Below are 15,597 nucleotides of genomic sequence, written 5' to 3'. Positions count from 1 at the left end.
TTCCCCGCCCCGCCCCCACTGCAGCCCCTGGACCCTTTCCCTCCTAGGACAGAAGGTCAGACTTAGTGACCCACAGCTTCATTGGAAGAGGTGACCCTAGTTAGTAAATCACTTCCCGTGCTTGGGTCTCCAATGTTTTGGGTTCCAGGAGACAAACTGAGTGATACGGGATGGGAATCTGGAGTAAGAGCGGCCCAGGCCCTCCCCAACTTTCCCAAGAATGAGGCTTGGGAAAGACAAGCCTTCAGGCCACCCCATCTCTTGTCTTTAAATAGCACACTTAAAAGAGATGGCTGTCAGGACAGACAGGAGGTACGGGTGTGGGCTGGGTCCTGCCTGCCTGTTGACAAAATAAGGCAGGCAGACAAAGCTGCTCAGTGTAGTTGTGGGACAGATAAACAGGGGCCTGTCTCTTCAAGCTGGGGTCAGGAGCCCTTCAGGTTAGACGATCTCTTTCACCCACTCCCCTCAGAGGCGTGGAGAGACAGACCACTCTCTGGGGGCTCACTGGAGTTGCAAGAGCTGTGGCGGCTTCCATCCTCTTCAGAGGTTCTGCTTTTGATCATTGCTGCATGACCAGGGGAGCAGAGAAGCTGCATGGACACTATATGTAAATACACACGGACAATGCCATTCGGTCGTCATCCCATTTTAGTGTTATTTTTTTGAGGGGTGGAGGAGGATAAAGGGAAGTATAAAAGGCATTGCCCCCAAGATCTGAAATGCCACTAGATAAAACCTGAATTCATATCTGGACATGAAGTAGATTAGGAAATAAAAATTTTCTCAAACAACTTAACTTTTATAGTGTTCTAACGGTTAAGTATCCAGCAATTCCTACTGAAATTTAAAATGCACACAACTATCAACCTGGCAATTCTCAGAATCTTACTGAAAGATAGTGCACATGCAAAGCATTTGAACAAAAATATACCCTACCACAATTGCCTCAAATAGTGAGATTGAAAGCAACCTACTGGCTACCACCAGGGGACTGGTTTAAAAAGTAAGGGGTGCCTTACTTAGTCGGTTAAGTGTCTGCCTTTGGCTTGGGTCATGATCCCAGTGTCTTGGGATAAAGCCCTGGACATGGCTCCTGGGCCCCTGCTTTAGGACCCTCCCTGCTAAAGTGGGGAGTCTGCTTCTCCTCCCCACCCCAGCCCCCGCCCCCTCGGGCCCACGCGCGTGAGCTCTCTCTCCCTCCCTCTTAAATAAATTAAAAAAAACCAAAAAGTAAGAAGTAAAATGGATATATATGCTCTGATAAGGACAAACCTCCCAAGATATAGTTAAGTGAAAGAAGCTGGAACAGGAAATATACAAAACCATTCTATTTTTTAAAGATAATCGTGGTAAAAATAACTTGTCTAAAGACGAGCAAAAAAAAGTTGGTGGCTGTCTCTGGAGAGTGGAACTGGGCTCAAGGGTGTGCAGAAGGCCCTCTTTTCACTGTACAGCCTTTGTGTTTTTAAGATTGTACCTGTGTATGTTACTGCCATTTAGAAAAACATTTTAGACATGAATTTTCCCGAGATGTGAGTTTACAGAGCCACTTGCTTACTTCCTGTGGCAGTCACTTCTACACAGTCAGCACGACCCTTGTGGAGAGGGGTGGGGATCAGAGGTAGGACCAGGAGGGGTTTCCTGGAATATATCTTTCATGCTACTGGGAAGGCAGTAGCTTTTCCTGTACTCATTGCTAAGAACAGGAGACGAAAACCACCATCAGGAAGAGAAAGAAATCCCGGGCTAAGTGTGAAACTTCTGCAGAGCTTGGAGGGCATCCCTCCTTCCCTGCAAGCTGAGGCTGGTGGAGAAGGAAGATGATCAGCTTCTGCCTGTCATCTCCTTAACAGGAATCAACAGGGGGACAGTCTGCAAGAGGTGCTAATAGAGGTGGGGGCTGCGAGTGTGATCTCCAGCCCTGGAGTGTGTGAAATTCCCCAAGTTGCATGGTTTCAAAACAGGGCTCTCACGCTCAGCTCACTGCACCTGAGTTCTGAACCACATCACTGCTGTATCTCAATGTGTCTGCAACAGCCTTGGCAGGGCCTTGGGGCACAGCTTGGGCTGAACCCTCATCTCTGCACTGTGGACTAAGTCTTCCATACACTGAAGGTTACAAAGGACTCAAATACAAGGCGGGAGAAGTCATAGGAAGTGACCCAGAAATCAGTGCTCTGTAATTTGAAAGTCACTCACTACACGGCTGGGGAAGTCAAAGTCCTCTCTCTCCGGCAGGTGTAATGGACGGACTGGTGGGGCGGCCTCTGGGGCGTCTTAAACCAAAGGCAACGAAATCCCCTCCACCACCACCCTGCTACACCTTCTCCTAAACCTTGGGGCTCGCTGGTCGGCTACCCCCCAACCCTGGCAGACAGCAGGGGATGATCTGCGGGGGTGGGCGGGAGGCTTTGAGGGAAGGGGAGAAAAGGGTGGGAAGGCTGTCAGCTCCAAATGAAGCTAGAGAAAGGCCTGGGAGGGGAGAAGGCCGGAGAAAAACAATAAAAAGCAGTAAAATGAAGTGGAAAGGAAGGGGAGGGACTTGCCAGGGTCAAAAAGGCAAGAGGGGTCGGTGAAGACAGCCTAACATACGTTAATTGTCCAGGCGGGAGGAAAGGGGACGCCGCGGCGCCACGCTCCGGGGGGTCGCGACCTGCTGATCCCGCCAGATCTATCAGAAAGGCTCAGAGCCCAGGCCCCAGCGAGGGCAGCGAAGCCGGCGCCAGCAAACCGGGGCCTGCGCCCAGCACGAGCCGACTGCCCCCGCGGCTGAGAAGCGGTGCCCCCGGCTGCGGAACCGACCCCACCCACCCAGACGGACAGGCTGCCGGGAGCTTTCGAGGAACGCGGGTGGGGAGGGGGAAGCTCGGAGGGCTGACACTGGCAGCGCCTTCCCTAGCGCACGTCAAGCCCCAGTCGGAGTCCACACTCCGGCAAGTGGGGACTACCGGGGTCCGGGTGGAGGAAGGCGCCCCGCGCGAGGAGGGGATCCCAGAACCCCGGGCCGCTCGGCGCGCGGGGACGGGGTGGTGGTGACAGGGGCTCGGCGGCCCCGACGCGCTCACCTTTGAGGAAGTAGACCCGCGGGCCGGCGGGCAGGCAGGCGAGCAGCGAGGTGAGCACGACCCGCGCGGCGCTCTCCTCTCGTAGCTTCTGCCAGTGGCGGCTGCCCTGGTCGAGCACGACCACGGCCGCCACGCCGCCGCCGCCCTCCTGCAGCAGCCGCCGCGCGCGCCGCCTCGTCGGGCAGCACGTAGCGCGCCGACACCGCGCCGCCGCGGGCCCGCCGCAGCACGACCGAGTTGAGGTTGACGTTGAGCGAGCCGCGCACGCTCGAGGCGGCGAAGGCCAGGTAGGGCCGGCAGTCGAGCACCACGCAGCGCGCCGCCGCCTCCTTGCGGAGCATCTTGCGCAGCTGGCGCCCGTCGAGCGACGTGACCTTCATGCCGCCGCCCAGCGGTCCCGCGCCGCGCGCCCCACAGGTGCCCACAGCAAGGGTGCCCGCCGGCGAGGCACGGGAGGGCAACCGAGCCCGGCGCCGGAGCGGCCGCTCAACTCTTCTTTCCCGCCCCGCACGCTCGGCAGCCGGCCCGGCCACTCGCCGCCCCAGAAGCCGGGGATTCCGCCGGCAGCGCCGCGTTTTATGTGAATGAGTGTGCGGCCTGTGACGTGGCTGCCCATATAAGGCCGAATATGGGTATTTCCCCGCCCCTTCGGGCTGTGGCCACGCCCCGGGGAGCCGGAGGCGTGGGGCGGGCGCCGGGCGTTAGTCAGCCGGAGAGGGAGGAAGTGGAAGGCGCCTCCCTCCGCTCTCTGTGGCATTGCGCGGAGACACTCACTCACGCATCACCGGGGGCTGCCAGTGGGGTGTCAGGAACGCCACGAGGCCGAGGTGACCCACGCTGTGCGGGAAGAGGAGGAAGCGGAGGAGGCAGGGCCTGGCGCCGCGCAAGCGGGCTCTGAGTTTCATAGACGTAGGTTCAGAACCTGCCTGCCGGGTGGGGGCCGTGCCAGGCACCGAGCCAGCCGGGCCGAGGGGAGCCCAGGGCCAGTGCCCCCGGATGACTCGGAAATGGATTTCGGTCTTCTCCCAAGTCGTGACGCGTGAAATGAGGTGATAGCTGGGACTTGCTTCAAGGGACGGATTATAGATGACTCGAGATGGGGTTTGTGTCAGTAACCGTTAAAGTTCAGTGATGGGTACCTTATACTGGGTTCATGATACTGTTCTCTCCACTTTTCTGTTTGCTTGAAATGTTCCATAATAAAAGTACCTAAAAGTAAAAATGGAGCGAAGAGCCAGCAGTTCATCTCCCCAAATGGATTCTGCCCTCAAAGGATTGACGGTCCTTTTCTCTGTCACACTTCAATAATAATTAGAAGAGTTGTTTTTTGAGGAGCCATTTTCTGGCCCTTGGAAAATCTGTCACGGAATCAGCTGCAGCATCAACATGCCTCCGTTGATGAAGCTCAGTCCAGGCAACTGTCCAGGTGGCTTCTGGATTTGGGGGATTATCTGTGGATCAAGTCTAATCCCAGGCTGTCTGCCCCCACCAGTCCCCAGCCGCTTCAGGCTTCCCATCCCCAATCTCGGCGAACTGGGCACATGCACCCATTCAGCAAGTATTTATTGAGGGTCAGCTTTGTGCCAGAGCTCTGCTAGCTGCAGGGACGGGTGTGAGGGAAACGTCTCCAGCCTCTGACCAACCATCTTTCATTAACCGGAAGGGGGAGGGGGCTGCTCCGTGGAAAACAGCCTGCCTCCACCGGAAAGGTGCTTGTTTACTACAGAAACAGGAGAATGAGGTTTTTAGAAGGAAGCAGAAATCAAATTCTGAAATCAAACGCAATCGAACCAGACGCTAGATAGTTGCTATTGGGTCACAGCTGCATTCAATCAGGGGTGCTGTCCTGGCCCTGCCAGTGGAGACTTAACGAAGATGTGATGCGGGGGTTTTCTTTCTCTTTGGGGTTATTCCTGCCAGGCTTCCCGGCAGTTGGCTCCTCCTCCAGTGTCACCAGCAACATCCACCACCAGACATTTCAGCCCGAACCACACACGCATGGAGCACCCACAGCGCCAGGCTCTGTGTTGGGTGCTGGACACCAAAGTGAGCAGGACCCACTCTGCTCCGCTTGCCCCCAGCCCAGAGCGGAGGCTTGGCACAGCCACAGGCCTCTGTAAGTTCCTGCAGTCAGTGTGGAAAAGCACTCAGGGTGTGGGGAGTAGGGACCTGGAGAAGGCTTCCCAAGTCAGGGGAAAGCTGAGGGGAACTTCAAAGAATGAATTGAGGTTAGCCAGGCCACTGAGGGGGGAGGGTGGAAGGCATTCCAGGCAGAGGAAACTGCTAGAGGTAAAGAAAAACAAAACAAAACAAAATGCCGGGTTGGTGTGTGCTGGAGGTGAGGGGGAGACTAAGGCTCTTCTGGCATTTATTAGAAAATTAAGCAGGGTCAGATGACAGAGGGCCTTGTGTGCCTTTTACAGCATTTGGATCCTTCAGCTTGAGCAGCCCTGGATGAGGGGTCTTACTCAGTGACCTGGTCAGGTGACATTTGGGAACTTCTCTGAGGCAGCCTTGTGGAGGATGTTTTATTTGAGAGTGGGGGTAGGGGTCCAGACTGGAGTCAGGGAGACAGATAGGAGGCTTTTGTGGGTAATCCAGGCTGAGCTGATAAGGGCCTGCCGGAACTTGGCAGTGATAGCAGCGATTGAAGAGGCCACACAGATGGGAGAAACATTTAGGAAGTAAATTGCCGGAAGGGACAGGATGGGGAGACAGTAGAGGGTGACGCCAAGGTTTTCAACTGGGGTAATTGGGTGAATGGTGACACCTTTAGATAGGGAGCCTACAGGAACAGAGTAGCAGCAGCAGAAGGAGGAGGGGGTGATATTCAGACATGTTAATAAGTTAGAGATAATCATGGACCACTCAAGGGGGTGCCTAATAAGCAGTGGGGATAGCCTGGCAACCGGTGCAGAAAAGTGATCTGTCAGCCTCTCTTTCCATGTCCAACAGATCCCCAGGTCCCAGGACCCTGCCTTCCAGATTTCTCTTCTGACGTGCCCTTTTCAGTCCCGGGGCAGGGCTGGCTTCGTGGGTGTCTGCCCTGTACTGCTACACAGGGCCCCGTGCTTAGAAGGGCCCCATGCTTGGTTTAATGCTCTGCTGTCTGTCTCTTGAAATTCTTAATAGTTTTTGGACAAGAAACCCTGCATTTTCTTTTTGCACCGGCTCCCATAAATTATGTAGCTGGTCCCTCCCGTGGCTGTAGTTAAAGGGCCCCACTGTCTCCCATACTGGGCTGTATAGTGGTGTCCTGTTTCCTAACCTCCAAGCCCTCTCCTTGCTTTCTCATCCTCTGCAATGTGATGTTTTTAAGCATAAATCTGAGCACAGAGTCCGCCTGCTCTGCTCAAAAACCCTCAGTGACACCTACATACTGTCTAATAAAGTCCAGATTCCTTAGGAGAACACCAAGGTCCTCCTGGTTCTGGCCAGTTGGCTGTAACCCACAGCTAACCTTGTTTCTCTCCTTCCTTTTTGCCCCTCCCCCCGCCCAACCCAGGCTCTTGTTGCCTGTTTCCTAAACTTGCCCAACATTTTACTGACTCCATCTTTCCGACGAGATGACAGTCTTTTCCCTTGTGTGTATGGACCCTTCACCTTCACGCATGGCTCCAGAGCTACCGTTGCACCTCCAAGAAGCTACCCCCTTAATCCCCAGCATGTTCATCCGTCGCCCTCCTAGGGGTCTCACCTCTGTGCAGTTTTTCCCTCCCCCAACCTGACACATGAGTGTTATCTGTCCTGCCATTAACCTGCAGGCTCCCAGGCCTTACTGAGGATCTATCCCACCAACTGTGACTGCGTCATAACACCCAGCACACGGTAGGAGCTCCATCAATGTGACAGAATGGAATTCAGTGCTTGCTGAGACTTGCAGCTGGCTTTTTAGGAAGCAGCTGGGAAGAAAGTTGGTCGCAGTATATAAATCAGAGCCTTAGACCCTGGGTAAGGAGGCAAGGTAGGAGGGTGTCTGAGATTGGAATTATGTAAATAATCATGCCTGTCCACCCTTCTGCTTTGAATGGGGGTGAGGATGGGTTCAGGGTAAAAAAAGCAGAATTTAAATTAACGTTGTGAGTACATGAGGCAGGGCCTTGTTCTGTCCATACTTCTCTTCCCCCTGCCAGTTATACTCAGAGGGAGACAAGATTTTTTAGGTTCCTTGATGCTCGTTTGACCAGTCATCCTAGACCTGAGGCCCTGGTTCATCATCGTGATCTGGGATTCTTACCCTTTGGAGGGTCATGGTGGCCCTTTTAAAGACGTTGTGGGCCTACAGCATTCAGTTTCCAATGTCAGGGAGTTTCACAGACCAGGGAACTCCTGTGTCCATCTCTGCTCATCTCAGCCCCGGTAGGAGCTTCTGGGATTCCTCCCCCACCCTGCTTCCCAGCCCCCTGCCCATAAGGTGGGCCCAGGTGGCCTGTGGGCATGAATCAGAGAGGACCTGAAAATGCCAGGGAGGGGCCCAAGGCAACCCCAGGGCCAGCCCAAGGGTCCTCTCAGAAGGATGAATTTTGCCCCCTCTTCATTTATTTGTTTCTGATTATGCAGGTAGCACACGCTCACTGTGGGAAATGTGGAAAATGCAGGGAAGTAAAAATGCTCCTTTCTTCTTCTTCTTTTTCTTAAGAGCACTCCTCTCTCAGGCTTACAATCCCAAATCAAGGCTGCCAGCCAGGTCAGGACCCTAGACTTGCTTCCCACCATCTTGCATAAAGGAAAGAGCACTGGACTAGGAGTCAAAGATCTGGATTCCCATCCGATCTGCTGCGACCAGCTTTTATTCTTAAGTTAATATTTTTAAGTGCCTTTTGTGTGTGTGGGTGTTTTTCTCCCCACGGACCTCTTTCTCCCTTGCCCCCAGGTTTCTTGGAATAGACTCAATACAGTGCTTCCTCATGAGTCCAGACAAGACTTACTGTGTGACTGGTGAGAATCACTCATCCTCTTAGAGCCATGGTTTCCTCTTTTATAAAATAGGGACATTAGTGTCTGTTTGCTAATGGTGACTGATGATGACAGAATGTACATAAGGCTGCATTGCATGATGCAAGCAAAAGATATTTGTGTGGCTGCTGTTGCTAATACCATCAGCAAAGCATTTACTCGTTTACTCGGTCAAATCCTGATGCACTGGTACATTCCGTTTCCTCTTCTGTAAAATGGGAGTGAAAATAGGACTTAGCTCATAGGTTAATATATGTAAAGTACTCAGAACAGTACCAGGCACCTATTAAGAACTCAATAAATGTTAGCTAGTTGAACAGACTATAGTATTTGTTCCAGCCAAGAAAAGACTTTTCTAATAGCACAGGAAAAAAAAAGATGGGGGTAGGCATGGCAGGGAAGAGGAGCTCCCTAATTCAGCTGGCAATCAAAGAATTTTTAGAAGCCATGAACTTGTTCTTTGGAGAGTCTACTGAATATAGGGAGATATTTCAGAGTAAAAATCCCCAGACCTGCTTGTAGTAAGGTAGGCGAGACAAGAAGCCATTCACAAGAAAATTGCGAAATTAGGTGGTTTTGAAAATGTTGAGAAATGAAGACACTTTACCAAAAAAGGTGGCTCAAGCCTGGAGTATTAGAGCAGGTGAGCCTGAAAGAGGAATGGAGATTTGATAAATAACCCTGCCAATTCTAAGAGCAGTTCCCTGGTCTGCCTCTTACTCGTCGTGTGACCTTGGGCAAGTTACTTCACCTCGCTAACCTTTTTTTCTCTCATTCAGAGAAAACAAAGGGGGGGGATTAATAATAGTACCTACCTCATAGGGCTGATGAGAAGATTAAATAAAGTGCCTACAAAAAGCCCTTCTCTGTGTGCCTGGAGCATGGTGAGGGCTCCATGCGAGCCATTCTTTTTCTTTATGAAAAGTGATAAGAGGCATGGAAGCACAGAATCTTGGCAGTAAGGAATTTTAATTCTACCTTGAAATTTTCCAGAAAGGAAGCTTACTGCCTCAGGAGACATTTTTGAATGAGACCAAAAAAGGAAACAAGCATGTTCTGAAATATTATGAGATGCCAGGGATATCCTGAGCGCTTCACTTATTCTTACAACCACCCTATAATGTAAGTACTGTTGCCTCCATTTTACAGCTGACCTCCAGGTCACAGAACCGAAGCCGACCTCTCTGTATCTTCCATCCTTTGCTTCTAGGTCTGGAGAAATACACCGTAGAAGTCTAGACCCTGTTTGAAATACATGAATAGTCATCTTGTCCCTTCCCTACTGTTTCTTTTCTAAGACAGTAGTCCTCATTCCTCACAATAATGGTTTTCCAGAATCCTAGAAGACTTTTTGTTTATTTGCCAGAACACTTTACTTGTGATCCCTGAATGAAACCAGGGTAGAGCAGAGAATGTCCATTTGTTCAAAGTTCCTGGGTTCTACCAAAAAAAAAATAAATAAATAAGTAAAAAAAATTCCTGGACATGGTTAGAGAAAGGAAGAGATGATGTGGGAGAGCAGACACCTGAAAGCAAAGAGTTGTAGTTGTTGCCCTTCCACGGAGGAGGCTCAGGCTGTCTCTGAAGGATAGGAGCAGGATTTTTGTCCTCCGGGCCAGCCTCACCCCAGTGCCTATTCTGCTGTTTAAGTTTGGTTTTGACAACGCGGGGGCATTTTTGAATGCTATAGGAAGTGGGCTGGGGTGGGAGGAGGTTAGAAGAAGCAAGTTTGTGGTCTCCCCAGCTTCAGCTTAGAAATTCTAGAGTCTAGCGGGAAAGATAAAGGGCTGCAAGTGTGTGTGTGTTTAGTGGAGAGTGTGTGCCCTTGAGCGAGCCTTGTGTTAGCTACACGGTAAGACACCCTGGGGGCAAGGAGGGTGGGAGAAACCACCCAGACTTGAAATGTCCACAGCCTCTGCGTACAGTTCTTCTTGGCTGCTTATTCCCTCCACTCGTCTCCCTCCCTCTTCCTCTCTTCCCAACCTCCCTCTCTCCCTCCCTCTCTCTTTTCCCCTCTCCCTGTGTGTCTTGTGGTGTTTGAAGATGTTTCCCAGACTCCAGTCTTTTTCCACCTTCATGGATTTTGTAATATCCTAATACTCCCTCCTCTGTCATTCCCGAAATTAATTTTACAGAGCCGCTTTTAAACAAAGAAGCAAACAAAAAACCCTTATTCTGTCTTAAACAAAAGAAGGGATCTGGGGTTTGATAATCTAATTCTATTTTTTTGTAGTAGAAATTAAAATACAGGACAATTCAGATGGGAGGTTTTCATCTGCGTGCTACCTACAGTCATCTCTCCTGCCATTGGAATGCCGCCCCATGCTTGGGGACACAGAAACTGGGTTCTGGAGCAGAGGCCACCAGCATCAGTCCCAGGCTCTGGAAATGGCCAGTGTGTATCTTCTGAGCTACAGTTTATTCTTGAGTCAAGTTGGGATAATTAGTAAGTTGTAAAGTAGAAACAAAATAATAGACATGAAAGTACCTCATAAAGCACTTGGGATATTCTTTTTTTTTTTTTTTAAGATTTTATTTATTTATTTGACAGAGACAGCGAGAGAGGGAACACAAATAAGGGGAGTATGAGAGGGAGAAGCAGGCTTCCCGCTGAGCAGGGAGCCCAATGGGAGCAGGGAGCCTGATGAGGGGCTCCATCCCAGGACCCTGGGATCATGACCTGAGCCGAAGGCAGACGCTTAATGGCTGAGCCACCCAGGCGCCCCGGGATATTCTTTTTCATCAGTCATTTCCTTGCTCTTGGGAGAGGTGGGGTCTGGAATCCTATCTCTCCTGGCCCAGAACTAGTGGAGAACATTCCTAGACCTCCAGCATTCAGAGCAAGGTCTTTGGCCAAGGCTCCACCTGAGCTCGGCCACCTGACCTGCCGTGGGACACCGTGGCAGCCACTTCCCCTCTCTCTGCATCAGTCGCTTGGCCTCCAAAGTGAGATCAGTTCTGGCAGGACTTCTCAAACTCGATGGGCATGAAATCAGAGGAACCTGTCGACATGCAAATTGTCATTGTGGGGCGTGAGATTCTGCATTTCCACCCAGCTCCTAGGGCTGCTGCCGCTGGTCCACAGGCCACACTCGCAGTTGCAAGGAGTTATAGTACTTAACGCCTAGAGGTGTTGAATGGCTTAAATTAGGAAATACATCCTAAACATTTAGCCTGGTGTTTACATCAGGAACTTATCCAGCAGATAGTAGCTCTACTGTCAATATCATAGTGATTAGTGTATAGTGATTAGTGTATAAGGGGGATAGGTATAGTGTATAGGGTTGAGAGGTAACCCAGAGAGAACTGAGAACAATGAGACATTGCATCCGTGGGGTTTGGAAAGAGCAAGTTACCAGGAGTCAGAAGCCCAGGTTCAAGTCCTAGCTTTATAACCCCTGCTGTAGCTGTATGAGTTTGGGCACACCTCTTAAGCTTTCTGAGCCTCAGTTTGCCCCTCCACAAAAGGGAAGGGGGATTGAATTTGATGGTGTCTGAGGATTTGCTTAGCTTTAAATCAAAACCTGAGGCCCCACCAAAAGACACTGCTAACAGGCCTGACCTTGGTCATAACCTTGAGCTGCATCTGTTGCAAGGATGGGCCTGTTCTGAGCTTGCCTTGACTACAGGGAAGATGAATAACTAGAGAGCTCAGCCTGGTGCCCTTGGCGTTCCTCAAGCCCTGGGTGACATCACCCCCGGAAGCCTCCATTCCTTGGCCAGCTTGTCCGAAGTCCTCCCTGTTAGGGCGGGATGATTTACAGCCTAAGTGGGAGAGGGTTTGCTGCGTGCCCAGAAAAAGGATGTTAAAAGGACGCATTTTCAACATTTTATCCCACTGCTTCACCGCACTGGAGGCAAAGATGATTCATGACCAAACTCCTTGTAAGCATATATCACGCCTAGCAGATGCCTGCCCTTATGCATGTCCCTCCAGACTCTGGACTCAAGACCCAGGCAGCTACACCCAGCAAGAAACTTGCTTCTTGGTGGAAGAAATGGGCTCCCAGCAGCCTAGTTCCCAAGTGAGAACAGGCCAGCTAGAATGCATGAGTCCCATGGCCTTAAGCACCTTGTCAGTGCTACCACAGACAGTTTACCAACCCACATGTCTGTGCTGAGACCTCACCACGAGAAGCATCTACTGGGCACCTGCTGCGTGCCTCTGGCTAGGCAAGTTCACCTGAATAACTCATTTAACCTGTGAATTACATCCCAGTGAAGGCGAGCCTAGTATAGATGGGGGCACTCTGGTTCACAGAGGCTAAGTGACTTGTTCAAGGTCAGACAGCAAGGCATTCAAGTATCACCCCCTGAGCAAAGCCCACCAGGTTGGGCTGACCCCTCCCTTCTCTCTCCTCTGTTATAAACTTGCATCAAAGGCCCTGTCCTTCATGGTTACATTTGATTATTTACATCTCTCTCTCTCCCTCAGTCCAAAGAGCCAGCTCCTAAGGCCCTTGCAGCCATAATCTCCAGCCTGTTCCATAGCTGACCCTAGTAAGGCACTTTGCCTAATGAATACATGAAATTCAGTATGGTCTTAGCACCCTACTGCTTAGCTCTGGGCTGAGTGGGGAAGGAAGAGGAGCTCAAGACTTCATTCCTGACTTTAGGGGCCTACTGTCAGCTGTTACCAACCTGACTCTGAAAGAAAAAGAGGGTCCACAAGTCAGGCTGGGGTTGGTAATAGATTCAAGGAGGGGTGGGGGTTAAAATCAGGGGGAGAGGAGATGGTTGAGGGCCCAAGCAGTCAGGGCAGGCTGGGGAAATGTGTAAGAAGGGAATACCAGGGAACATTTACTCAGGCAGAGAGGAGAAAGGCTCCGTCGCTGAAGGAGACAGAATAGGAGGCAGCACAGGAGTGGGAGGGGCAGGCAGCCAGGTGTTGTCTCCAGCGAGATCACCCCGGTGGGGGGCAGGGGAGTTCTGGGACCCGAGGGAAGGTGGGGGAGGCTAGGTCTAGGAACTAACACCTGGTTGTGCAAGCAGGCATTATGTATATGGAGTCTAAAAATGTTTATTGCCCTTTGACCTAGTAATTCCACTTCTGGGAAATGATCTTAAGGAAAATCTCCAAAATCCGGGGGAGGTAAAGCTATATTCACAACAGTGTTCATCACGGAGCTATTTATAAGAAGGTAAAAATGGAAGCAGCCAAAACATTTCTCATGAGAATGGCAAAGAAATTGGTATATCCAGCAGCCATTAAATGTGATGTTTTCAAGCCTCTGAATAACATTCAGAATCAATTATGTTAAAATGTTAAGGGAAATGGCAGGTTACACATAATAACAATAGCCTTTATTGAGCGCTCTTTCCTAAGGCCACTTCCTAGGTGCTTTCCCTATTGGGCCTCATTTAATCAATACAACAGCCCTGAGAGGGGGCAGTTACTTCCACAGATTTGGAGACTGAGGCTCACCCAAGTTGGGGGGGTGGAAGCCCCGGGATCCACGCCCTGGCCTCACTCTGGGTGTGTGCTGAGCGCCACCTTACATGACACAACCACATCTGACAAGGAGTTCGAAGAGAAATTTATGGAACCCTACAACCGTTCTTTTTCAGGGTGGGTGGTGGGGGAGGGGTGATCCCCCCTACTTTTCTGTATTTTTCAAATTTTTCCTCGTGAAGTTGTGATACCCTTTTTGCATCTTTTCCTCATTTTCAGTTCTTTATTCTGCTCATCATTCTGCAACTTGGTTTTTTCCCCCCATTTGCCAGTAGGTCTCAGTGATCTTGTCATCTTGTGGATGTTCTTTATTCTTTGGGGGGCCTCGGGTGATCCCACGGTACAGATTTAGCATAATTTATTTACCTGGGTCTCCTATTGAAGGACATTTCCCCCTATACCCCTTTGGACAGAGGGTTGCATTTGTTTCAGGAATGGATTGGAAAAAAGGACTTCCAGGGGCTGTGCCTGGGGTTTCGGCAGATTGGGGTTACTGCTTCAGATTCAAGGACTGTCCTTGCTGGTAAGTGGCCGGCTGGAGTGAGTGGGTCTATTTGAAGGATCAGTTTCTCCGGAGTCTTAGCTTTCCCGAAATAATATCCCTACACTCCACACTCCCCTAGGGCCAGCTCAATCAGCTGACCCTCCTTGGCCGGTGTAGGGATTTTCTCTTTGGGGGAAGTTACAGATTAGGATCCCCCGCCCTTGATTCATATTGGCAGGCAGCTAATTCTGTTTGGCTGCGGGCAAATCCTCTTCAGGAAGTCAGTTATGCCAATGCCTGCGGGCCACCAGGCTGCAGAACTGACTCTATTTCATTCAATTCCACCAACTTCCCTGGAGGTTTTGTTACAGCAAATATGGTTTGAAAAACTGGAGCCCTAGCCAATTCCTTAGCCTGGCCGTGCAGCCTGCAGCCAGCGTGGTCAGGGCCCTGGGCTGTGTGCTTCATTTATACAGAAGAAGGGACTGGAGTTACAAGGTTTCAAACAGCTCTAGCCTTCTGCTGTGATTCTTCGAGGCCTTAGAAAGACACAGCACTGCATCGTATGAGCTGTGCGCTGAGTTGTTAACTTCTCTGAACATCAGTTTCTCATCTGTAAGGTGGGGGTAGAGACACCGACCTGATAGTGTTGTGCGGATGAAATGAACCGACTGCCAGAAGCTGGGCACCTAGCACAGTCCCCGGAAGCTGAGCAGTGAGTCATGCGTCTCATCCTTAAGGATCTGAAGACTGGGAGCCCTTGACTCCCTTAGCCCAGTCTCCAAGGGCTTCCCTGGGGCTGCTCAGGAAAGCTTGTCTTTGAGAATTTCTTATCCAGGCAGGGAAGCCTACTCGTTTCTCAGCCAAGGCGATGGTACCCTGAGCCACTTAAAGTAAAAACAAAAGCAGCAACAACCAAGCACCCCTTCTAAGGGCATCTCTTGACCTCGTTAAGAGTCCAAACCCACACAGCTGCTGTCTGGCCAGCACATGCATACATCACATCTTGCTTCAGCCTTAGCTTGTCTTCATTACATCACTTCATCCTGAGCCCGCCCATCAACTTAAAGCTCTCAGGAGGAGAGGCATCACCTTAGCGAGGTTTAAAGGTCTGGTCCAAAATGTACTATTAGAGAGCAAAAAAACCAAGTGGAACAAAGGGTCTGGCACTAATACAGCAGGCAAAGGGGAAACCCGCTTACCCAGACAGGTGTGTGTGTATATCCGATAGTCCTTTTGATGCACTTACGTGCATTGTGCTGGTATAAAGAGTTCTCTAGTATAAAAGTTATCAGCTATTCCTTCTGGGGAACGCAGTGGGCTCTCCCTGCACTGTTTGCCTTTCTGGTAATGAACACATCTTTTGAGAGAGGCAGTGATTGTAGTGGTTAGGAAAGAGAGACGTTGGAATCTGACCGTCCTGTTTGGCTTCATGCTCAGATGTGCATCTCTGCATTGGACACTGAAGCTCTTGCAGCTCATCTGTGCAAGTAGGGTGACAGTACGACAAAATCAACCTCACAGGGACGTTAGAGGGTGAAGCAAGGAGACGCAACGCTTAGCACAATGCCTGGAATTCAGGAAGCACTCAGAGAGGTCAGCTGTTACTATTATTTGTATAACTTGTGTGTGTGTGT

General features: G+C 50.8%; 1 protein-coding gene across 1 annotated transcript in view; it reads right to left on the bottom strand.

The window, feature by feature from the left end:
- Positions 1-3,639, bottom strand: part of DUSP5 (dual specificity phosphatase 5) — a 13,164-nt gene extending 9,525 nt beyond the window's left edge. The window contains 2 exon segments of the mRNA XM_034663274.1: positions 3,069-3,228; positions 3,230-3,639. Of these exon segments, the coding sequence (XP_034519165.1) occupies positions 3,069-3,228; positions 3,230-3,448 (379 nt within the window). The 5' untranslated portion in view covers positions 3,449-3,639.
- Between the last annotated feature and the right edge of the window lie 11,958 nt (positions 3,640-15,597).

This window comes from Ailuropoda melanoleuca, chromosome 6, assembly GCF_002007445.2.
Source record: "Ailuropoda melanoleuca isolate Jingjing chromosome 6, ASM200744v2, whole genome shotgun sequence".
In the NCBI taxonomy this organism is placed as follows: domain Eukaryota; kingdom Metazoa; phylum Chordata; class Mammalia; order Carnivora; family Ursidae; genus Ailuropoda; species Ailuropoda melanoleuca.
This window is presented reverse-complemented; position numbering and strand designations above follow the sequence as displayed.